Source organism: Myripristis murdjan, chromosome 21 (genome assembly GCF_902150065.1).
Source record: "Myripristis murdjan chromosome 21, fMyrMur1.1, whole genome shotgun sequence".
Taxonomy (NCBI): domain Eukaryota; kingdom Metazoa; phylum Chordata; class Actinopteri; order Holocentriformes; family Holocentridae; genus Myripristis; species Myripristis murdjan.
The window spans coordinates 22,152,425-22,175,476 of record NC_044000.1 but is presented as its reverse complement, the minus strand read 5'-3'; the positions used below and the strand labels follow the sequence as shown (position 1 = coordinate 22,175,476).

At 41.9% G+C, this 23,052-nt stretch overlaps 2 protein-coding genes across 4 annotated transcripts in view; one reads left to right on the top strand and one right to left on the bottom strand.

Moving 5' to 3' along the window:
* The window catches only part of fgf14 (fibroblast growth factor 14), a 108,259-nt gene extending 90,911 nt beyond the window's left edge, over nt 1-17,348 (top strand). For all 3 annotated transcript variants that reach the window (XM_030081169.1, XM_030081172.1, XM_030081171.1), the window contains exons 4-5: nt 12,595-12,793; nt 13,634-17,348. In XM_030081169.1, coding sequence (XP_029937029.1) covers nt 12,595-12,793; nt 13,634-13,776 — 342 coding nt within the window. In that variant the 3' untranslated portion in view covers nt 13,777-17,348. The remainder of the gene's footprint in view (nt 1-12,594; nt 12,794-13,633) is intronic.
* Nucleotides 17,149-23,052, bottom strand: part of itgbl1 (integrin, beta-like 1) — a 36,354-nt gene continuing 30,450 nt past the window's right edge. Inside the window, exons 9-11 of the mRNA XM_030081168.1 lie at nt 22,380-22,526; nt 20,476-20,589; nt 17,149-18,035 (exon numbers count right to left, since the gene is read on the bottom strand). Of these exons, the coding sequence (XP_029937028.1) occupies nt 17,947-18,035; nt 20,476-20,589; nt 22,380-22,526 (350 nt within the window). The 3' untranslated portion in view covers nt 17,149-17,946. The remainder of the gene's footprint in view (nt 18,036-20,475; nt 20,590-22,379; nt 22,527-23,052) is intronic.

The following is a 23,052-nucleotide window of genomic DNA, read 5'->3' as shown; positions in this document are numbered from 1 at the left end:
AAATTCATTCTCCTCAATCTTAACTAAGCCTGGCTCTCTACCCGTGTCGCTCTGGCTCCCTCTTCACACTGAGAGCCAGTCAACACAACAGCTACTGAGGGAGCACTAGAAACCACCATTTCAGTGACAAGTGTGTTTGTGTGCGTGCGTGCGTGTGTGCACAAAGGAGCTTGTGTGCTCTGCATTCCTGACTATAAGCTTATGTCTTCAGGCAAAATGTATTTAGAGTGAATACACCATCCCTGCTAAGACTTGCATTATATTCATTAGTGTCACACATCATGCAGAACTGTGAAAGCTGCACCGAAGATTCATTTTATTGTGTAGTTAATGTGCTGACATCTGCTAAACTGTTTCAGGTGCATTTATTATGTATGGAAATAGTATTTTCCTCCTCTAGTAAGAATGAATCGTACTCATACATGTTTTTATTGTGCTATTTAGTTACACCACAGCTTTACCTCAGAGGCCGGCAGGTCAGAAGGAGTTATTATGTGCATACACCCACACACACTTCCACTAGCTGCAGAGCTGTCTCCTTCACCAGCAGACTTGCACATGCACAAATACACACTTTGTGTATGCGCACACAAACACACCAACAAAAGAGGCAAGGAGAGGATGGGTTGGCAGGGCAGTAAGGTGCTGATTCAGAGAGGGAAGGTTACACTTTTATGGCTGTCAAATAAAACACATCCGGCAGTTAAATTCAGCACTTTTAGACCAGGTCTCACCCATCCTCTGGTATAAAACACGTCTAGTAAAAGTTTTCTCAAGCACTGGTCAGTCGGTGTGGATATAACAGCAGCAACAACACCTGACTAAACTTTACAGAGTCATTGTAAATCCTTCAGTAAAATTAATCACATTGATTGAAACAAAAGACCATATGATTCTACTCTGGAGAGGCTGATAATGCTGCTGCAGAAAATCATCCGTGCTATTAGTAGCAGTGAGCCCTTAGGACTTTCACTGTGTGATATGACAATACCTGAGGAGTGAAGTCTTTCAGTTACGATCCATAGATGACACTGCCAAGATATTAATATGAATTCTTCCTCCTAAATTGTGATTGATCCTTTTGATAAAGACAGATTATATTGAAATCCTGCACAGAGAAAATCAGGTGCAGGCGAGAAGTATCAGGCTTCATTTTATCTTCTCCAAATTTTCTCATCAAATTTGACCGCGTCGTACTCACTAGACAATTTAGCAGTGACGATAATGACATTACATCCCTGCTTCTCAGTTTGCTCTTACAGACATATTTGTAATATGTGTACATATATAACATATATGTCTATGTTAAATTCTAATATATGAAATGTATTATCATTTGGTACCTTTTCATATATGGACATAAATGTCTAAAACATATTATAAATTCATGCGTCTGCGTCATCAGGCGTCATTGTCATATACATTGAGAAAGTATGGGTGCATGTATATGACCATATAAAGTCAATTTACTGTTGTCCAATATGCATGCACATACATAAGATATATACATGTTCAGCACATATGGGTCTCACAGATGACTATATGTAACATATGTGCCAACTTTTTGCTGGTATAGAGGCATGTATGTTCATATATTACATTTCTGCATGGCTACATGTGCAGATGACTGTGTAAAGTTCAATATTTGACATTTACTTTAGCTAAATAAATAAATAAATAAATAAACAAAAGTCACCAAGTGTGTGATTGAGTGGTTTTGGCGTGTGGTGGAACAGGGCTGATCGGCAGGCCGCTTGTTTTCGTGTTTCCTTTCTGGCTGACTGGTTGAATCACTGAGCCTTCCAACTGTAGCCCTGCCACGTTTTATCCTCAGAGAGAGAGAGACGGACTGTTGGGGAATCCTCCGCTGTCATTCCCTCATACACAGACACACACGCAGGCTGTGTGCTTTGGCTGCTGGTCAGTGCGGTTTCAGGAGAGATGGACACAGCGAAATGGCTCCTTTACAGTCAAATGACAAAAATATCAGAACGGGCAGAGGGTTCTCTGTACCCAAATCCCTGAATTGCATTACCTATTAAAATATGCACTTTGTAAGGATCACAGCTTTATTCTAGCTGGTCGTAGTAACACAGGCTCACCTCACTGTAGATCTAACATCTGGCTTTATCCCCATACAGGATTCCTCGCATGGGGAATAACTGTGATACTGTATAATCCCAGGACTTAATGGGAACTGTGTATAATGACAGTAGCAATAGGTAGGTCTGATGTAACGCTCCAGCATCCTGTTTATCTATTGCACTGCAAACCCCTGCCCGTGTGTGATTACTACATTGTTTACTCCATCCCACAGTAATACGAACTCTATGACATGCCACACAGACCCACACACAGCTGTAAGCCTCGGCCCTTCAGGCAGATGACGGATTAACCAAGTTCAAATAAATGCATTTTAAGGCTAGGAGCTTATTCACCTCTGTAAATAGAAAGGGGCATTTGTGAAAATCATATTTAATCGAGGCAAGCAATTTCACAAAAAGTTTCCTTGCTCCGTCGCCACTTGTGTTTGTTGTTTTAAGTGCGGTTCAGCTGCTGCCTCGGGGGAAAACACAGCGAGCATCATGAAGAGTACATTAAAAGTCTGTTAAAGACAAGCATGAAAAATGACCACAGTTCAGGAGAGCAGGACATCGCTGGCCCATCAAATGATCCTTCATCTGTGGGGTTATCTGGGAAAGCCGGGGCCATTCATCAGACTGTTTCCCATCTGACAACACTGGTTACATCACATTATCTACATGTTTATATTTACATTTTCAGCTCTCTCTGCCAAAGACGGGCCATTCTGAATATGAAAATTAAAGCACACAAGCTTGAGCGTGTGCACATGCACATGCACGCACACAAACCTTTTATTTCGCTTCCATTACATTTATGTGTGTTTGTGTAGTCTCCTAACTGTTTGTTTTGTAAGAGCACTTTAGTGGCAAGATTGTATGTCAGGCTTTTTCATGCTCAAATGGTTGAAGCCTTTGGCCAAAATGGGTTCTCCAAATAAAGAGAGAGGGGCTTAATTTTCCGCACTAACAACAATAACAACAACACCAGCAACTAATTTTGGGGTTAATGAGCTTATATGTTAGCAGGCAACAATGATTGGCTTGCTTGCTTTATTAGTACTGTGTGTAGGCCTGGTGATATATTAATTAATCACAATATATATAAATTAATCAGTATGGTGCTGTGAGACTAGATATCCTCTGGGATTTTGAGTATAGTTATATGGTATGAGTGTTGTCTTTATCTAGTTTTAAAGGTTGTATTACAGTCAAGGTATGCAATTTTCTGAACATATCAGTCTGCAGCTGTTCTATTATTTGCCTCTACCTGCTTGGTCATCATATTCACTTTGCTAATAATTGTTTATCAAAAATCTCTTCAGTGTAAATATCTAATGAAAGCACCAGCAGTCATCCGTACAGTATAGCCACTATCGATATTGAGGTACTCAGCAACGTTTAGATTCTGTGTTTGCCCTTAGTTTACACTTATGAAGACATACTCATCATCAGTCATACTATGGATATTGCACTTTACAATTTGGCAGAGTGCAGTCCTGAACAGCACTGAATGTCTCTGTGCTGAAGTGCCACAATTTATTCCTGCAAATTAAGGCTTTGCCGTCAATATGGAGTAAATGTGAGAGCTGAGAGGAGGAAGATGTTAAAGTGCAAAATAGCGGGAGAGAGAATCATTGACATGAGTGAGTCTACAAGGAGAGGACATGCACTTCCTCTTTGAAAAACTGGGACACTGTTCCTGAGAGTGTACGCAACACAGACAGAGACAGAGGGAGAGGGAGAGAGAGAAAGAGAGAGAGAGAGAGAGAGGTAGAGAGAGAGAGGGAAAGAAAGAGGAGAGACCTGCAGACACCTCTCATTTTCCTCTCTGCATGTACAGTGTACGCCTGCCTGTATATTTGTTTTCTGTGTACATGAATCTGTGTGTGTGTGTGTGTGTGTGTGTGTGTGTGTGTGTGAGTGTGTTTGAGATGTCCGAGAAATGCTTGTCAACTTGTTATAGAGGGCAGACGGCTGGCTTGCCTGACAAGAGATGACTAACCAATCTAGCAAAAATCTGGCTGCCTTGACACCAATCTGGCACCAATTTACGGATCAACAGCAACACTGCGGACAGAGGCTGACACACACACACACACACACACACACACACACACAGGCTACCACACACACACACTGAGAGCTATTTGGAACCCCTCTGATCTGCAGTCGGTGGTGTGGGTGGTTTCTCCAGGTTTGTGGCTGTGCTATGATAGTGTGATAGTGTGATTTTTTTTTTTTTTTTTTTTTTTTTTATTAATTTGAGCCACCCTTTACCAAAAACAACACATATTTTTACTGTAATGCAAACCTAACTGTTTCCTTCAATGATTTCGTTCAAGGATTGATGATTTCTGCCACTTTACAGGATAACACTCTCTAGGTGTCTGGTTGTATAAATGAACCCTGGTTGTATAAATCGACGCCGAATGTGGAGTTTGTCTCAGTTCTGGGGTTCAGTGTGTGTTGCATCCCCGGTCTGTTCTTCTGCTGAATCATCCCACAGTTTGACGTCTGTCTCCTGCTAGGTCACAACATGACAACCTGAGGGAACGAGGAGGCAGCAAGTGTAGATTTAAGGGAGATGTAAGAATTTAAGAGATGAATGTCACCATCAGCTTAGGAGTCAAAACTTTGGTTCATGGTTTACTGCAGTCTCGGAGAATAGCAACACTCGGTAAACAAGATTTCAGAGGTGCATGTGTGTGTGTGTGTGTGTGTGTGCGTGGATTCCTGTACACGTGTGTGCATTCATGTGTTGGCGTGATTGTGCGTGAGTGTGTGCTTGTGGGATGAGCCGGGGGATTTGCGCTGGGCTGGTGTCAAAAATCTAAACAGCTAAAAGGTCAACCGTCTTCAGGGAAACTTTATTGAAAGCTTAAGTGCTTCTGGTGGTCAGACACTTTAAAAGCGTCAGTGCTTTTTGTCACCCACCTTTCAAAAATGGATTTACTTTATATACTCCATGATCTGAGGAAAGGGAAATTAGAAAAAAAAAAAAAAAAAAAATAGGCCATTGCACAGAGGAGAATTGTGACAAGCACAGTCTCTGAGGTTTGATGTCTTATCTGATTACAGTGAAGTTCCAGAAAAAGTAGCTGCTTCACATTTCACAGCGCCAACGTCAAATGTCCCGATGTCAAACTTTAAATGCTTTTGAGTGGACTCTCCTGGTTTGTTGCTTTTTGAATGCAGCTATCAAGGTAACGATGACCTCTCCTCTCATGAATAATATATATCTATTTTAACCTTTTTCTTTCTGCATGCAGATTACACGGGAAAGTGAAAATTATGATATCACAGTGTATTTTATGCCCGAGTCCTTGCACGGTGTTGGACAAAATAATGAAAAATGCATGTCTGTGTCCAAATACTGTAACAAGGCAAAATCTAATCTAGAAATACACTTCAAAAGGATTCTCAAGGTTTCGCAAAATTATGCAATAGGCATCATTATAATCCTTGTTAAAACCTTATTAGTTCATCAAGGATGAGCACTTCAAATAGAGTAGTATAGTGAGTTGAATAGCGAATACTGAGTTTTTAATGTTCAGCTTTCAGCTTTTAATATCCTATTCTTGTTTGTCAGCAGTGATAGCAACAATTAATGCAGACGTTTTGTTGAAACTTCTGATAATATCAGGCAAGGAGCTAATGATGCATAACCACTATTTAAATCTGCTTTAGTCACTCTCCGAGTCATTCATCAAACATGGTATTATTTGCTTTGTCAGTTCGTTGAAAAATCCCTCATCAGAGCAACTTATAGCTTTGCAACAGTTTCTGAGCCGCTCCAATCAGATGAAACATTCGAGTAGATGTAGCAGCGCACAATGATAGCATGTTGGTCCTGGTGTCTGCAGATCCAGAGATAAATATATTATTACTCTCAAGACAAAGTAAGTCAGGAAATGAATTACTTCACGATTATTTAAGTGATGGAGCAAAATCTTGCTTTGAAGCTGAGCCAAGGAGAGGCCTCAGTCCCACTCAGTCACACCTGTCCTCTGTAATTTCCCTGATTCTCTCCAATTTTGTTCTCCATTGAATGTTTTTCTTTTCTTTTATTATTATTCATTTATTGATTTATTTATTACATACACAAACTGGTGAGTTTTAACCTCAGTGGCCTGTCCATCCGTTCTCCAAACCCTCTCTTGTTTCAGGTAATAGAAAGCCTTTTTCTCAGCCACAGCCCAAATAATATTTTATCTTAATTTTTACACATAATAATGCTTAATGACATGTTTGAGAACAACCCAGTAAGGTGCTGCAGGGGATATGATGCAACAGGAAGAGAGCAGACTTACTTTCAGGAAGCAAAGCGGCAAGAGCACACAGTCGGGTGGAGAGCAAGGATGCACTGCAGTATTTAGCTCATTTAAATGATAATAACTGTACTAAAAAATATTCTTAAGCGCATGAACCTGCCAAGATGCATTAAGAATACATTTTCATTGGTTTTTGTTTTGTTGTATGCTAGTAAAAGGTCATTTTTTTTTGGTCAGTGTATGAACTGCTATTCATAGGACATGAACACAAAACTCTTTTATGGAAGAAAGGAGTTGGAGTCTGTTTTGTCCACTCCTTCAGATATTGAGGACAGTGAACTGCACAGTACAAATGAGACATGTTTTGAGAAACTTTATTGATGGAAAATGTCTTTGTTTGTACTTTTTCCATTAAATAAATGTTGTAGAAACACATAAATGTCCTCAATGTTTTGGTGCCCTTATTGCACAACATTGTCTTGAGGCAATAAAATAATTTGGGCTGCTGCCAAGTAAAAAAATGTCACTGATTCATTTTAAGGGTCCCAAACAAGAAAAAAAAAAAAATAGATATTCTTTTCATGAAAAACAAAAATGTGTGCACAAGAGGGCGAAGTTTGTTTTTGAGTGACAACATATATTCCAAATTAAAAGCAATTGTCATGTAAGCATAAACAAGAAAATGTTTGAGTTGTTTTATTTTTCTTTGTGTGATAATCATTTACTTTTTTTTTTTTTTTTTTTTTTTCAGTAATCTGGCTGTGCTCCCAGTACAAATGCTGCTGGTCACGTCATGACTGCGCACATCATGCAAGATAAAAAGCTCCCTCTCTGTCAACTGATCCTGTTTACTGTATGTGCACACAATTCATCCAGTTGTTTACCGCTGGCTCTCTTAATTTAGTCCTTGTCTCCTCTCCCCCTTTTGGTTTGCTAATCAGACAGGTCTGCTGAAGCCCCCATTGTCTGCGCCCACTGTTGACGTGACTCTTATACATATGAGAACAGCTTAGCATTGTGAATGCAGCTCAGCTTTCTGGAGGTTGACCTTTTTCCATGGATTAATAGGCTTTATGCTGGCAGCATTAATAAACAATTTCTTCGTTTCCACGCTGGGGTAGTGAGCAGCCACTCTGCATATTAATGTCAGTCCCCTCCCTGTATCAGCCCCCTCTCACCTACTTTTAGGTAGCTTTGCTCCGCAATCGCAACCCGTCGTATGATTTTCCAAAAGATGTTCATTTCAGTGACACTCCTGCTCTCTTGTCGTTTTAAGTCGTTTCACTCTCTATCTGGGCTTTTTATTTAAGACTCCCACTCTCTCCATCTGTCTCTGTCCGGTTGCCTCTCTTTATCTTTCATCCTTTCTCTGTGGAAATGGTTCCTCCTTGATGCTACCCCTTCCCCTCAACCCACACTCTCCCTGTGTCTCTTCTGCTGTGCCGCTGCCACACTGGTTATCTCTGTTTTTCCGTGTCCCTGTCTCTTTACTTTGGTGAGTGGGCTGATTATGTGGGGCTGAGCAGTTCTGGCCCTCTCGCTGTCTGTAGCCAAGGTCAATTATGATCTTTCATTCAGAGCATGGCCAATCAGGGGCCAGGGAGCCACTGATGTGGAGCGCCAGGCGAGGGGATCGAGCGGGGAGAAAATCAACCGTTTGGTGCCTCAAAAATGATTCGATTTGCCACTGGTGTGAAGGTGTGCGCCGTGCCCACACCACTTTCTCCTCCTCTCTCCTTCACTGTCACCCATATTTTTCCAGACGTATCTGTTTGATGTTGAGCAGCGTTATTTAAACAGCTCACTGTTGAGAGGTGGCACTATCGCAAACATTTTCCTGTAGTTTCCTTTTGGTTTCACATCCAAATGCATTATTTGGCAGGCTTCTTTTACTGAAGACCATGCATAATTACTGTACATAATGTACTTGTGCCTTCATCATAAACTGACCTTTCAGGTTTGATTATTATAGCTCATAGGAGGCATTACAATCAGCAGATTAAGACTGATGTGTTTTTGATTGATGGGTTTTTAAAATATTGGTTTGCAACAATAAATATAAATAAATATAGAATAAATAAAGCGAAATTACATCGTAGGCGCTTAATCAGATAAGTAAAGGGAGATGCTGACAGACGGGCATTATTAAATGTAATCTCATGCGCAGATCATTTTGATTCAACAAATGGCGGCAGGCAAAAAAAGACAACAAAAATATTACAGCAGGATACAACTTTGGGTTTTGCTGGCCTCCCATGGGTCTTATTTTGTGTTTGTGGATGTAATGGGGATGCCCAGGTCCTCCTAATAGCACTTTGGTATCCTATAACCCTTCTCTGTTACCATGGAAACCCAAGAGCAAAGGTATGTGACATGCTCTGGGTGCCCGAGAGAGGGAGGGTTAAAAAAAAAAAGAGAAAAGAAAGAGAAAAGACAAGGGCTTGTCAAGAAAAGCGCAGTAGCAGCTGTCAGTAGAGAACAGTGGCTGTTTCACTTTAATAAAGTTGGCAAGCTGCAGATCAAAGTGAAGACTGCCCCGGGGACGTTTGCTTTCACGGGGTGGATTAATACAGTGATGTGCATCATAACCGTTCTGGTGGCAAATCTCTTCCACACACAAAACATTTAAATCAATCTGTCAATATTTCATATTCATTCATTTAAAATGGTGGAGGAGGGAGGAGGGCAATGGGAGATAAGAATCCGCTGGAACACTGGCAGAAAATAGACAATGAAGACACAGATTTGACTCGGTGATAGGGCCAAGTGTCGAACTCAGCCATAAAATCTTGAGAATTGTTGACCACAAAAGAAGAATCTGTCTCTTTTTGCTCCCGGTAGTATAGTGAGACAAAGGGAAAACATGAAAAAAAAAAAAAAAATGCCAGCTCTCCATTGACACTTGACACACTTAAAATGCAATCAACCAACACAGTGTCTGAAGAAAGCTGCTTTCACTGCTCTGATCTTCAAATCAAACTGATTTCAGTGACTGACAGCATCACATTGTCCCTCGTCACAAAAGCATCCCTCCAAAATCAAACCGCCTCCGCTTGTTCTGCCCCCATAAACGCAAACAGACATTTTGTTTGTTTACATAAAGGCTTGTGATTTGCCCCAATTACGGCCTTGGCATCAGCTTTTGTGATTGCTTTGGCTCGGGGTTGTTGGGGAAATCAGGAAGGTGCCTTCTAAGTAATCAGAGTCGGGCCCAACCTGGATCGGCATGGAAATGATCTGGCTAATTACAGCAGCCAACCAACCTGCAATGCAGCTCACCTTACGAGGAGGAAGTGGAATTAATTACCTAATTGAAGCGACTCAGGGAACCATGAAGGTAAAACTGTTTGCCTTCTAATCGGCTCAGCAACAGATTTTGCCCCAGCGCAAAAAGAGCGTGTTTTAATGCCCTTTTACACAGCATACAGGGAGAACAAAGGTTATTTGGATCGAGTGAAGCAGTGCAATGAAGACATTTGTTAAAACCCGTGTTGTTGGCTGGGGATCACCCCTAGGTGAGCGTGAAATCATCTATCACAGCCCTCTTATTGTGGTACCTGCATCACTCCTGTGCTGTGCAGTGGAGGAAATCCAAATATTGCTCATCTCCCCACTATTTCCCTCTTGAGATGAGCCTGCTCTTTCGTAACCTGGTATCTGTTAAGTGCTACCTGAGCTATATAGTGTGTAATAAGCTATTCCCTCACCCTGCCTGTCCTGACAGACAGCAGACAGGCCTGCCTTTCTGACAACACGGACATGATAAGCAGCCATTTGATGAAGGGCTGGTTGCTGCTGACACACAATAAATCCCAATGTGCATCACAGAATGAATAATGATTGGGCTGAGCATGGCATAGTCCAGAGGGATGTTTATTTATTTGATATTAAACAAGCCTAGAGAGCCTCATGCTTGGGCTTTAATCGCATAAGGCCCCCTTTTTATAGTGTCAGCGTGCAGCGTCTCTGCCTATCAATGGATTGTTTTGCTGAGCCTCCATGGCCTGATATGGCCGCCAGATTAATAGTGCTGATCCTAATCTCTACATTACAGAATTCTTTCCTAGAATAGTCTTAAGTTAATTCTCTTGTGCAATGTAATCACTGGCTAGACGGACCGAAGTCAGAACGTAGGATTTCCCAACAAATACAGAGTGTGATATTGTCACTTCTCTTTGCCAAAGGCCTATCAGTGAATTGGCATTATTGAATATTTGTCAATATAATTACAGAATCATAACACTTCACACTGTTATTTTTGGTGTCACAGCATCTCCTCTGATTCTGATGGTATGCACGTATTCCTTCCACTCAGAAATATCTTGAGTCCTCAATCAAGGATAAAGAGGAGCTCTCAAAATGCAGCTGGCTGCTTCTCACGGTCATTATGGTCATCCAAAGTGTCTCTCAGTTCCTCTCCACTCAGCACTGCTTTCAGCGGGATACTGCCTGGTGGTTAAGCTCTGACAGGAGTAATTTAGCACAAGGCTAATAACGGCTATTATGGCGTGGTGTGTCGTGTATTTGGAACTGGGCCTATAGCCCATAAATAACCACCGGCGCATTTAGGAGATTTACCAGCACCTCCTTAGAGAGGCCTCATCATATTAACCACAAGATCAAGGTCCGAACGGCTCATGAAAATATTACTGAAAATTACATTAAGGAGAGAAGTTGAACGCTAAGGGTTTTTACTTCATGAATATTTATGCTGAGGTATCGGCACACCGGCTATAACCACATTTTGTCTGACATTTAATGCGTGTTAATTAATCCTCCCAAATACATTAACTAATGTTGAATCCCTCCCTTTGCATTCAGCCAAGTTCTTTGAACACTGTCTGACTGAAAGAGCAGATGAAGTATAGCAAGGCAGGTGCTCCCAAAGGTTTGCATATCGAGGACCGCCAAATTATACATTAGATCACAGACCCCTCGGATGAAAAGACTGAGAAGATTTTTAATGTTGGGTGTGATTTGGTACAGAAATGAGTACCTGTCTGTAGTGTAGGTTTGTAGGTACTGCTGGGTACAATGAAAACTATAATCGAAATAGTCATCTTTTCACATTCTCACATTGTGCTAACTGCAAATTAAACTAGTCCTCGTTTCACCCCCCAAGTCCCCTCCCAGGAACCCCTGCTGGTCCCCTGACCCCACTTTGGGGACCACTTGACGAACTCCTCCGAGGCTTCATACATACAATCCTGATACTATTTTTGTGAACCAGTGCAGTGTGAATTCATCACAACAGATGTGCTTAGACCTCTCCATTGGTGATGAGTGTGCTTTGATTAATACACCCCAATGAATGCCTTTATTTTTAGCCGGGCAGAGCGGACAGTGTGGAAACGCTTTTTATTACCCTCCTGATCGGAGATGAATGGAGAACAGTAGAAAGAGATACGGTGCTTCAGTGTTCATTTGTCATTGACAAATCGGGGTGTAAAGGATGGAGAAGTCACCGGATTAGTTCTGTCGTTATTCACACAAAGTAGAGAAGGCAGTCATGCACAAATTTGCACTAAAAGAGATGCTATTTGGGAAATTACAAAGAATGATCCTTTCGGGGTTTTCACCAACTGGATAAACTATAAGCTCTGTGAAAACACTTTGAGGAACAGCAGGGCAGAGTCTATATAGCAGGTCATGACTGTCTGGCTAGCCCTCTGAGAGAAATAGCTGATTTTACCAAGAGCCAAGGTACAGAGGTCAGACTCTAACAATATATGCTTTCTGCTAGGAACATGAGCTAATTGACTAAACCAGTGCTCTTACATCTGAAGTCAAGGTTAAGGCCAAGGAGAAAATGAGAGTTGCATTTCACCAGAGCAGGCCATTAAGCCAGGCTTGAATTTGACATGATTATATAGCTAGTTGGACTATATACCTCAGGACACCGCAACGTCCTCGTCCTTTTCAAGACAGCTGGAAGAATGGAGTCCACTTTACCTGGCGAGGCAGTTTCTGTTGCCGCCGTAACATTAATCTGTACATTACAAGCATGAAATGAAAGCTGCGTTCATCCCTCTGACCTCCGTATAAGGCTACATGCTCAAATATGAATTATGAATCTGATATCTACGCCTTTTCTGTTGAATGTGAGATCTGAATTATTAATTTGTGTCTGGTGGAATGTCTCCCGCTTACATTCAAATGAAGCCTCTTGTCTAACGTTTTTTGGTCTGATAAATCCCTGCTCTTACATCGGCTCTGGTTTTTGTGTCTGTCTTTTGCAGGAACTCTTTACAGCGGAATGCAAGTTCAAAGAGTCTGTGTTTGAGAACTACTATGTGATCTACTCGTCCATGTTGTACAGACAACAGGAGTCAGGGAGAGCTTGGTTCCTAGGGCTCAATAAAGAGGGCCAAGCCATGAAGGGGAATCGAGTGAAGAAAACAAAACCAGCTGCTCACTTCCTGCCCAAGCCATTAGAAGGTATGTAACAGGCAGTTTGAGCCAGGGAGATCTAATAACAATAACACTGTTATGATGACACTTGATTATGCATCTGGGTTTTTACGCACCGTATTAAAGTATTTTGAGTTTCAATCGCATGCAAGTCTCTGACTGATAGTTAAAGCCTTTCATATCACAAGAGTTCCCATCAAAGACATGATTTTGCTCAGAACAGCAGTGCCACTATATGAAAAATAGTTATTCATTCACGACATGTGATGTGTATTGATGTGCTGATTTATAATTTACTGCAGTTTTAAGCATGTAGGAGCCTGGACACCTCTGTCTGTGTAGCCATGAAATGTTGATAGCTTATGGTGTGCCAGCAGATGCCCCCCATCACCCTCGTCAGCTCCCAGCCTGATTTGTTTCCATTATATAAACATGGAATCAACTTGAAATGTGCTATGAAGACAGAAATGCAGCTGTAGTGCAGTGCCTTTAGAGCAGGGGATAATGAGACTGTTTTGGCTGTTTGTACAAAAGCTTGTGGTTATATTCAGATTGAGTCCTTGGAGAGAAAGAAGCCAGTCAGGATGGTTGCAGCCCACAGGCAAAAAGATACATCTGGTTCTATTTTGTATTTTTTTTTTCGTTGTTGTTGTTATTGTTTTCTTCTTCTTCTGCAAATTGCGTCTTCGGTTTTGAAGCATGGCCAAAGTAAGGTTTCATTTGTGTAGGAAAAAGAAAGAAGTCATTATTTGGGAGGAATGACACATGAATCAATCTAAGGAGAGGTAGGACGAGACTTCCTCCAGAGGTTTTTACTAACGGCTTTCTCCCTTATGCCTCTGTCTCCCTTGCTGTGTGCTCCACCAGTTGCCATGTACAGAGAGCCATCGTTGCATGATGTTGGAGAGACAGTGCCCAAGGCGGCGGTACCTCCCAGTAAAAGCACAAGTGAGCCGGCGGTGATGAATGGAGGTAAACCTGTCAGCAAGCCCGATAAGCCCGCCACATAGCCACAGCTGACCAGTGCAGAGTGTGTGTGTGTGTGGAGGGGGGAACACGATGGAGGCAGGGCTTTTCCCTAAAAGACTCCAAACCCTCTTTCTTCTGTGGATCGGATCCAGGCAAACCTTCCTTCCTTTCTTCTTCTCCTCCTTCTCCTCCTCCGCCTCGTCCTCCCTCTCTCCAGCTGTCTCATCATGGGTGGATGGATTCTGAGGAGGCTGATCGTCTCCGGCACAGGAGGGAAGAGGACCTCTGATCATGGGATGCCTTTAGATTCCTCTGTAACTGTGAGAGTCCATGAGAACGATGCGTGTTTCACAGCCACACTCGTGGTTTACCTTGCTTGCTGACGGTTCATCCAAGACAACCCCTTCTATAATGCCCTGTCACAGCAGAGTCTGTGTAACTTCAGATCTATTTTCTATACCACAGTTCACCAGCTATGTTCTGGGGTAGAGACTGTACAGATAGAGTAAATACTTGGACTGTCATTCTCTATTTTTTACAAGTATGTTCCCATGTCCCTCTCTTTCTATCTCTAGTCACACACTTTTCTCTTTGTCAAGTAACTTAGAAAAGAAAAAAACATTTTGCAAGGGCGACGTGTGATTTTCTATGGCACACACTCACGCCAATGTGGTTTAATCAGCATAAAAACGCAGACAAATGTAAAGAATCCCAATATTCTTCATGCCTACTGTAAAACACGCACACACACACACACACACACACAGGCACACAGACACACACACGCGCACACACATATGCACACAGTCTGTGGGGAGGAGAAAATCAGAGCCTGAGACTGAGTATTGCCTTTTTACGGCCAGATAAAAACACATTGGAGGCTGGCAGATAGCTCCCGCAATCATAGTTGATGAAGTGCTAATTACCCCCACTGCAATCAATGTGAGGAGCCCCCCACACACATACAAACACACACATACACACACACACACACACTCATAAACAGATGTGTGTGTGGGTGGGAGAGCGCTGTAAGGAGTGGTGTATACATATCACTATCTAAATCCCACCAGCGGTTCAGTCCGCCTCCTCTGATAAATAGAAACCTGAAGTCTATTTTTCTTTAATCTTATTTCAGAGCGTGGGCTCTAGGAATATCTCTAGGCCTTGTAGGCCTCTGTCCCTTACTCGCTGACTTCTCTGAACTATGAGGCGAGGCTTGTGGCTTTGACTCAGATGGTCTATAACTGCAGCACTGGCAGCCATCTTATGGCAGCGTCTACTCAAGGCCAGAAAACAACATGGCTGAATACCAGTAGGCGACATTTATACTGGCTGCATCCCCGTTCTGTTCAACTAAAGCATGGGCAAGGTTAGTATTGTGTTCTCTCTTCTTGCAGCAGTAATACAAGAGATGGCTTATATTGTAACATTCTCACTGTATAAAACTTAGGGAAGATGACTATTAAAAAAAACATAACTTTTTAAATGACTAGATATTATGAGAGGATTTGTCTCCTAGCTCAGCATGCAGAGTCCAGTACAGATCATATTGGCCTATCATGTGCCTGTTTGGACCTTGATTCCCGGCATGCAAAAACAGGTTCCCAGTCCCCACTGGGCCAAAGGTGCCTCACCCACCCAACACATCCAGTAGAGGACACGTAGCATTATCCAGCCACCAACCTTCACGTCTCACTCAGATCAATTCATTCTGAAATGACCAAAGTCTTTTTTCATCCCAGAAGAACTGACTCTTTCTAAAAAGAAAAAGAAAAAAAAAAACAAAAAATCGGATTCTGATTCAATTCATCCAAGCTTTCACTGTGATATGTTCTATCTGAAAGAATCAACTCTGTGTCGACCTTTGCGTGACTCTCTGAAAGGTCTTCGCTGATGTCATTTTGGACAGGCTAGGGATACCTTGAATAATCCACATGCATGTATTTCTACAAGGGATCAGGTATGGGTAAAGTCTTCTCGATGGTATATGTTAGTCGACGAGTACTGTAGTTTGGTTTGGGACTTGAATGGGCATGTTCTACGCTATGGCACACTCATAGATAATCTAAAGGCACTTTCTGTTCTCATTTTCATCATGACTGTTAGCAGATTATCGAAGTTCTGTCTGATTCTATCAACCGATTTATAACATTTGTCTTGCTTTATCGATTTTCCTAATAGTTTTGGTAGATAAGATTTAGAATGTTAAGTAGACTGATGCTACTGTATGCTGCTAAAATTGCAACTATATTAAGAAATTGATTTGGTAAATATAATTTCCTGATTTTATTGGGATTATGAGTGACCATTTCTTATTACGGGACATTAAAGCACATTAGTTAGACTTCAATATTTGTCTGTACAAAGCTGTTAATGCTATAATGAAGATGACGTACTACTGTATACACACAGGAGCTGAAAACCACTGTAGTTGTATTTGGGGTTGGTGTCTGTCCTCCTCATTACAACCAATCATTTCCCCCATTTGATGAACTCTACATGCTGGGCTGGCTACTCCGGCCCTGCAGTCCAGTTATCTGGCTCCTCCGAGGCTGACTTTATTTTTGTAAATGACTGGTGTGTAAATGTACATCTCTGTAGCCACCGTTTTGTTTGTCCGTCCTTTTCATTTCTCTTGTATACGGGTCGTGTGTGATGTCGTCTTCTGATCCCGAGAGCTGGCACTTTTGTTTTCCTGTCCCCCTCTCTTCAGATGTGTGTCACAAGGAGAACCTTTTAGCAGAACCTAGTTTCTTTGTTACCTGTGCTTCTGTTTTCAACCTCTTATTTTGTACGTTGTCCCATCTGTTGCATGGGGAGAGGATGGCATTGATGAACTGCATGTAGTAGGCTATGTCTATCAAGAACTGTTGGTATGTACCGCTAATTTTACATACATATATGCAACGAGTTTGTCTGCACTGTACAGTTTGTGTTTGTTGTATACACATATACAACATATTGAATAAAATATTTATATAAAGGTGTACTGTAATGTCAGTAACATACTTAATGCAATATAGTGTGCAGTATATTATTGCACCTGTCATTTTGATGGGACAAATAAAACAGAGGGGTTGGCTAAGTTACTTAAAGCATGAAAAAGGCCAAAGTAGAATTTACATTAAATTTTATTTGTGACTTCTTATCGGTCCTCTTTTCAAGTGGTGATTGAGCTCTTGTGTCAATGCAGCTCTCATCCCCTGATACCACCTTTTGAAGTGACATGGACATCCAGCATGCCACAACTGAACTATGTATGTCCTCTCTTTATTTCTACCACTTACAATTTAACCTTATCACTTCGTATGAGTTGAGTGAGAAATGTCCTTTGTGTACCTTCGGTACTGTTTGGGTTTCATGGCAAATTGTTATGGATTGGTTGTTTTATAGAGGTGGAGAAGAATAGGCACTATTAAAATGATTTATTTTCAAAAATATATATATACCATTGCAAGTATGCCCATTGGAGTTATGTCATGTTATAACAAATTTGTAACCATGTATGATTACGGTCTTCGCATTGTTTTCCATGCAAAATGTTGTGTCATGCGGCACATTTAATGTTTTATTATTAAAAACAAATAAAAACCTCAAACAATACCTCTGACTTTGAGTGCAGGGTGAACATTGAGTCCAGTTTGTGAAAAAGAGCACTTTGTACCAGTTATCAACAGACATACATTATACCCCGCAAAATCCCAAATATTAAAAAACAACGGCAACAACAATAATAATAATCACCTTAATAATAAAACATTTTCTTTTCTTCTCAGCATCTGACTTGTTTATGTACCTGCATCCTATTATGTGTAGCTCTCTGGAATATGTAAGCATTCCTATATTTAAAAAAAAAAAAAAAATCATACATATAGTTATATTGAAACGTATGAAAGGTTACACTATTATGTGATATAAACAAAAAAATGCTTTTTGCTCCCATGGTTGTTTCTTTCTTGCATACAAAACACAGTTTTAATAAAGACAATTTGTACCCAGTACAATGAATGAATGAATGTTATACAAGTGATATGCAGAAACTGGAATGAAGTATTACATCCACGTTTGGTTTTGCCATCTCTTTTCTCCCTCCCCCCATGGTCTCCAGACTGTGATGTTTTCGCGTCGTGGTTGTGACCATCAGCAATACTCCTGGTGGCTCCGGGCAGCCAGGCCTCTGTCCCTAACATCACACCGTCCCGCTCTCCTTAGTACTCTGTTCCAACCCAGATCTCACAAGCGTTCCCCGTCCAGCCATCCCAGCATTCACAGTTGCCACAATTGCACAGTCCATTCCCTGCGAGAAGATGTGAGAAGGAAAGCTGTGAATTGAAAGAGCTGTGCCATCATGCGCGACCTTTAACAAGGTTCCTCTTTTCACACCCTGCTTCCCTGGGTGCAGCTCTTTGATGGGGACAGGAGACTGGCTGCACCGCTGAGAACAGTTTGGGTTCACGGCGCTGTGCCACTCAACAGTGGACAAAACTCTGAGTGGAAAACAATGAAGTAAAGAATGCTAGATAGAGCCGCCATTAATGAATCTTCCCTCAGATAGCCAACAGTATAAATATGTATGTGTTTCAGCCTGGGTGGGAGCCTGTAGTCTGGCCTCCCCTTTGCTTTCCTTCTATTGAACGGCGGTGATAACATCCTACTCTGGGTGTTAACCCGGCACCTCCGGGTGCTCCACATGTCAAGTGCTGAGCTGTCAGAGGGAGACGATGGGGTTAGGAGGTGGAATCCTGCTGTCTGCCCGTCACAAAGCAAAAGAGACATATCTACTGCAGCGCCTCACCCGGGGTTCAGCAGGGAGGAGGAGGGGGGGAAAGTAGGGATGGGCAGAAAGACGAGGATAGGTATGACCAAAAAGAGCAATACCCCTTTTACATTGCGCTGAAATCCCATTACCATCTGGAACTTGAGCTCAGTGTAAATGAGTTAACCTGACATTTTAGTCCCACGCTCTGTAAGATGTCCATGGGAAGGGATAGAGGGAGAGAGCGAGGCGGGTGTCACTGCTCAAACATGGCCTCCCACAGAAATGGTGAAGCAGGCTGATGATCTGCTGTGTCCAGACCTGGCTCTCATTAAGTCCAGTCAGGGACAGGGAGGCTGACACCAGGCATACCAGCTGCACTACTGGAAACAAGCTCGCTACCACAAGAGCGGCAGAGGAAGGCTCCGCTGTCAGGTTAGACTCTGCTGTGCTTTGCAGACTAACGGTAAGACGACAATAAAGAAACAATGTTCGGCTTCAATGGAAATCCATGCAAACTGACAAACGAATTTTGTAATTATAATCAATAACCATAGATATTGTCAGTGATCGTAAAAATCATCATGGCGTGTGGAAAAGGAAAACAAAGCATTTTTTTTTTGTAATTTGATGAACATGCCTCCAACAAACACAATTAGATGTGTTTCATGGTGAGTGAGGGTTTTAATTTGTTTGACAGACTTTTAACTTTGGTGCAGACAGGCACACGGGCCTCTTTGTCTCCTTGCTGCAATGGTGGCTGAAATTATCATCTTTGGTGCATGAAATTAACCAGCAAGCATTCCTAATACATTGAATTTTCCACATCACTCATCAATTGTATCTGTAATGAGAATCTACAGCTTTGAGGAATCCATGAAATTTCTGGATGTGGAGTCATTTATTGGCAAACTTGGCAGACAAATTTTTGCATCATTGAAATAAATAAAAAAAAAAAAAGGTTGAGTGTATCACTACTACCTTTGTAAGAGGCGACAGTGGCTTTGTTTTTAGTTACATGTTCAACCTGCTTTCTAGAAGTGCCTCTTCATGAAAAAAAACCCAAACAAACTCAATAATCCTCATGCATATGGTAATTATGACATATGCGCTAATCAGTAATATGGTAATCAAGAACATTCAACAGACATCATCATACATTTTCTTTGTTTCCTCCATCTTGGAATTGTTTTTCGTAAGGAATGTTTGTCTGCCACTTGAACCGCTGATGCTCATTTGAGTGACACTAAAGCTGACATTTAGAGTCATGAAGTCAATAAGCGGAGCACTTCTGAACAGCTGTCCAAATCTTGACAGGCCCCGGGGGCAAATATAATTACAAATATGTACTGAGATTTCCATTATCGTCGGGGTGAAGACAGCTCCTGTGGATTTGGAGCTGTAACGGGGGAAAGTGTGTTTGTGTGTCCGTCTGACATCTCTTGCCATTTTGCCTCCCCACTCTGTTCTATGCTCTCTGATACACAGCCAAAGCCAAGCCTACTGTAACAATGATACACGTGTGCACATGTGTATGTATCGGCGTCAGCGCAAACTGTGACTAAATAATTGTCAAACACCCCTTTTTTCAAGGAAATGATCATGAAGTCTGACGCAAAAACCTTGAAAAGACAATAACTAAAACTAAATTCCTGGTAGTGATGATTGACAACAAGTTTGCTTTCTCTTGCCTCAGTTTCCCATACTAAATATAGGCTCAACTCGCAAAATCTATGACTGTTAGAGGGCAGAGTTTGGACATTATCAGTATCATTAAGTCAGTAATGACTCAATAAAATTACACTGAATAGACTAATACAATCAGAAATTTAGATTAAATCAAAATGAAATGACTAAAATGTTACTGGAACTATTGGTTGCACTGTGACAAAAGGCTAAGATTAGACTAAATCTAAAAATGATATCGATATATAAAAGCATATGTGTGTGTGTGTGTGTGTGTGTGTGTTTCCTACACTACCTGTACAGATGAGGCCGTCATGTTTGTCGCACTCTCTGTCGTCGCACTCACAGAACTCTCCAGACACCCACCAGTCCTGGGGAGAACAAATGCATCGGCCACAGTGACAAGAACCTGCCACAACACACACACACACACACACACACACACACACACACACAATCTCTCTGGATTAACATCTTTTTTCAGTGAAACAACATTTCAGATGACAGTGCATATTTCATTTATTCCTTCTCACACCTTTCCCTTGCTGATTGCACTATTTCTTATGAAGGCGATTTGTATTATTTCCTGTAAATACATTCTTTATTTCACAGAGAAGATTAATAGTGCTGAGTACAGTAGCTGTGAGATTATCCCTGGAGATAGATCCCTTTGCCCCCACCAAGCCAGTCTACACACACTCTTTCAAGTCCCTGTCCTCCTCTTGCCTTTACCCCCAACAGCATTTGTTCCTCTCTTTTTCCAAGGGCAGCAGCTGGATAATAATTTGTTAAGCTTTGATAGAAAAGGCATGCTGATGGCACAGAAACACATCTATTGGTGTCTGTTTTATTTTCATTTTTTTTTTTTTTTTTTGCACGAAGCTCAGTGCCAGAGGCCCAGCCAGTTTCTTTTCAGTCCTCTCTATTTCTATACAACATCGGCTGGGTTACAGGAATCCACTCTGAGAGGTGGAGTCGAGCCCCCGTTTGACTCTACACAGACACACACACACACAGACAGAGAGAGAGAGAGAGAGAGAGAGAGAGAGGGAGCTAGAGGGAGATAGCAAAAGATACAGTAAAGTGAGACAAATAAGGAAGAGGGGAGGCGAGGGGATGGGAGCTGAGCGAGATAGCTCTTATGCTTGAGTCTGAATGTGGCAGAGCATGGAGAATGAACATGCTCATCTTCATTTTCAGCCTCTGCAGGACTGCAGCGGGACTATTTCTGTAGCTTTAGTGCTACTCTACATATAGAGGGAATCATATAGTTGTCTTTTATGACTCAGTGATATATAGACAGTCGTAACTATGAGTCCGATTATTAATTGATTGCTAGCTGAGAGTGGATACAGTGTGGCATATGTTAAGTGTGCATATGTGTTCTGACAGACAGCCAAAGACATTAAGGGAACGGTTCACACACACCCACACACACACACACACACACACACACGCACAGGTTTATGTAGGTCACTTTGGAGGACATTACATAGACTTGCATTCATTTCCTGGAGACCTAACCTAACAATAACATACCTAATCTTAACCTAATCTTTATCTTAACCACTGACTCAAAAAAGCAGATTTTTTCCAAATGGGGACACAGCTTTTGTCCCCATTTGGACAAGCCATTCCCAATTACCGGGTCTTGAGTTTGGTGTGTGTCCCCAAAAGTCTGCAAAAAAACAGTTTTAAGACATTTTGAGCTCCACATATGAATACCCATCCTGCCTTATTGTACTGGGGTGCCAGGAGACAGGGAAGATCACGGCAGACTGGAAACCTTGCCAAATCTCCCCAATTTCCCCTTGGGATCAGTAAGGTGGTAATGATTCTGATTCTGATCCTGAAATCACACAGAAACTATCTAGATGCATGTATTACACTTGAGATAAGTGGGAAAATATGTATACATTTTGTTGTAGATGAACTGTTCCATTAACAGTGGGGGAACTGAGGCAAAAAAACCTTCTCTGGTGTTTGTGTGATAGTCATACACTTGACTGATACATATTGATAGGAAATGATCCAAAATAAATTGTATTTCTTCAGTCGTGTCATGCAGCCTGGCTGACGGAAGCTTTTACTTAAGCGGCATAGAATGAAAAAGAAAATTGGCTGCAGATCCCTAGAGGATGAAGAAAAAAAAAAGCGCAGGGTGAAGAATGGTAAAAGGAGTAATTACACGTTGTTCACCTTTTCCACTGCACACAACTCCGTCGGAGGTCTCGCACAGCTCCTTGCTCTGGGCGTCACTCATGTCACAGGACCGGGGGAACTGGCACAGCTTCCCGAACCAGCCCTCCTCGCAGATACACCGTCCACATGAGCAGTAACCGTGACCTGTGCAGAGAGGAGGGCTTTCAGTTTAAAATGACTGAATATGGATGATGACGATGAGGAAATGGAACAAACATACAGGAGAAAAAGATACTCTAATTCTCAAACGGGGTAAAAAGCGGCGAGAGATGCCAGCGGAGACCAGGAAAAGATAGTGATAAAGTACAAAAGTGCAGAAAGTTGACAGAGCAGACATTGAACCTTGACACTAATAGGCAGTACAAGGAGACAGACCCACAGGAAGACAAGAGAGACACTCCAGGCTTATTGTATTTCCCCAGGGGACATGAAAGGAACTGTCACCCCTGGTCTTGTCCTCTCCTTAATAAATCTGCACAACACTTCAGAGAGAGATGAAAAACAAAGAAAGGCTATGGCAGACAAACACTGACAAACATCCGCGCACATACACATAAATACACACACAAACAAAGGCAAGCGGGGACACTTAATTGGTTGAAAGAGGCGGCTGGGCTCTGGGATGGCTTAATAGCCGGCTGCATCACAGAGGCTTTATCACGCACGCACA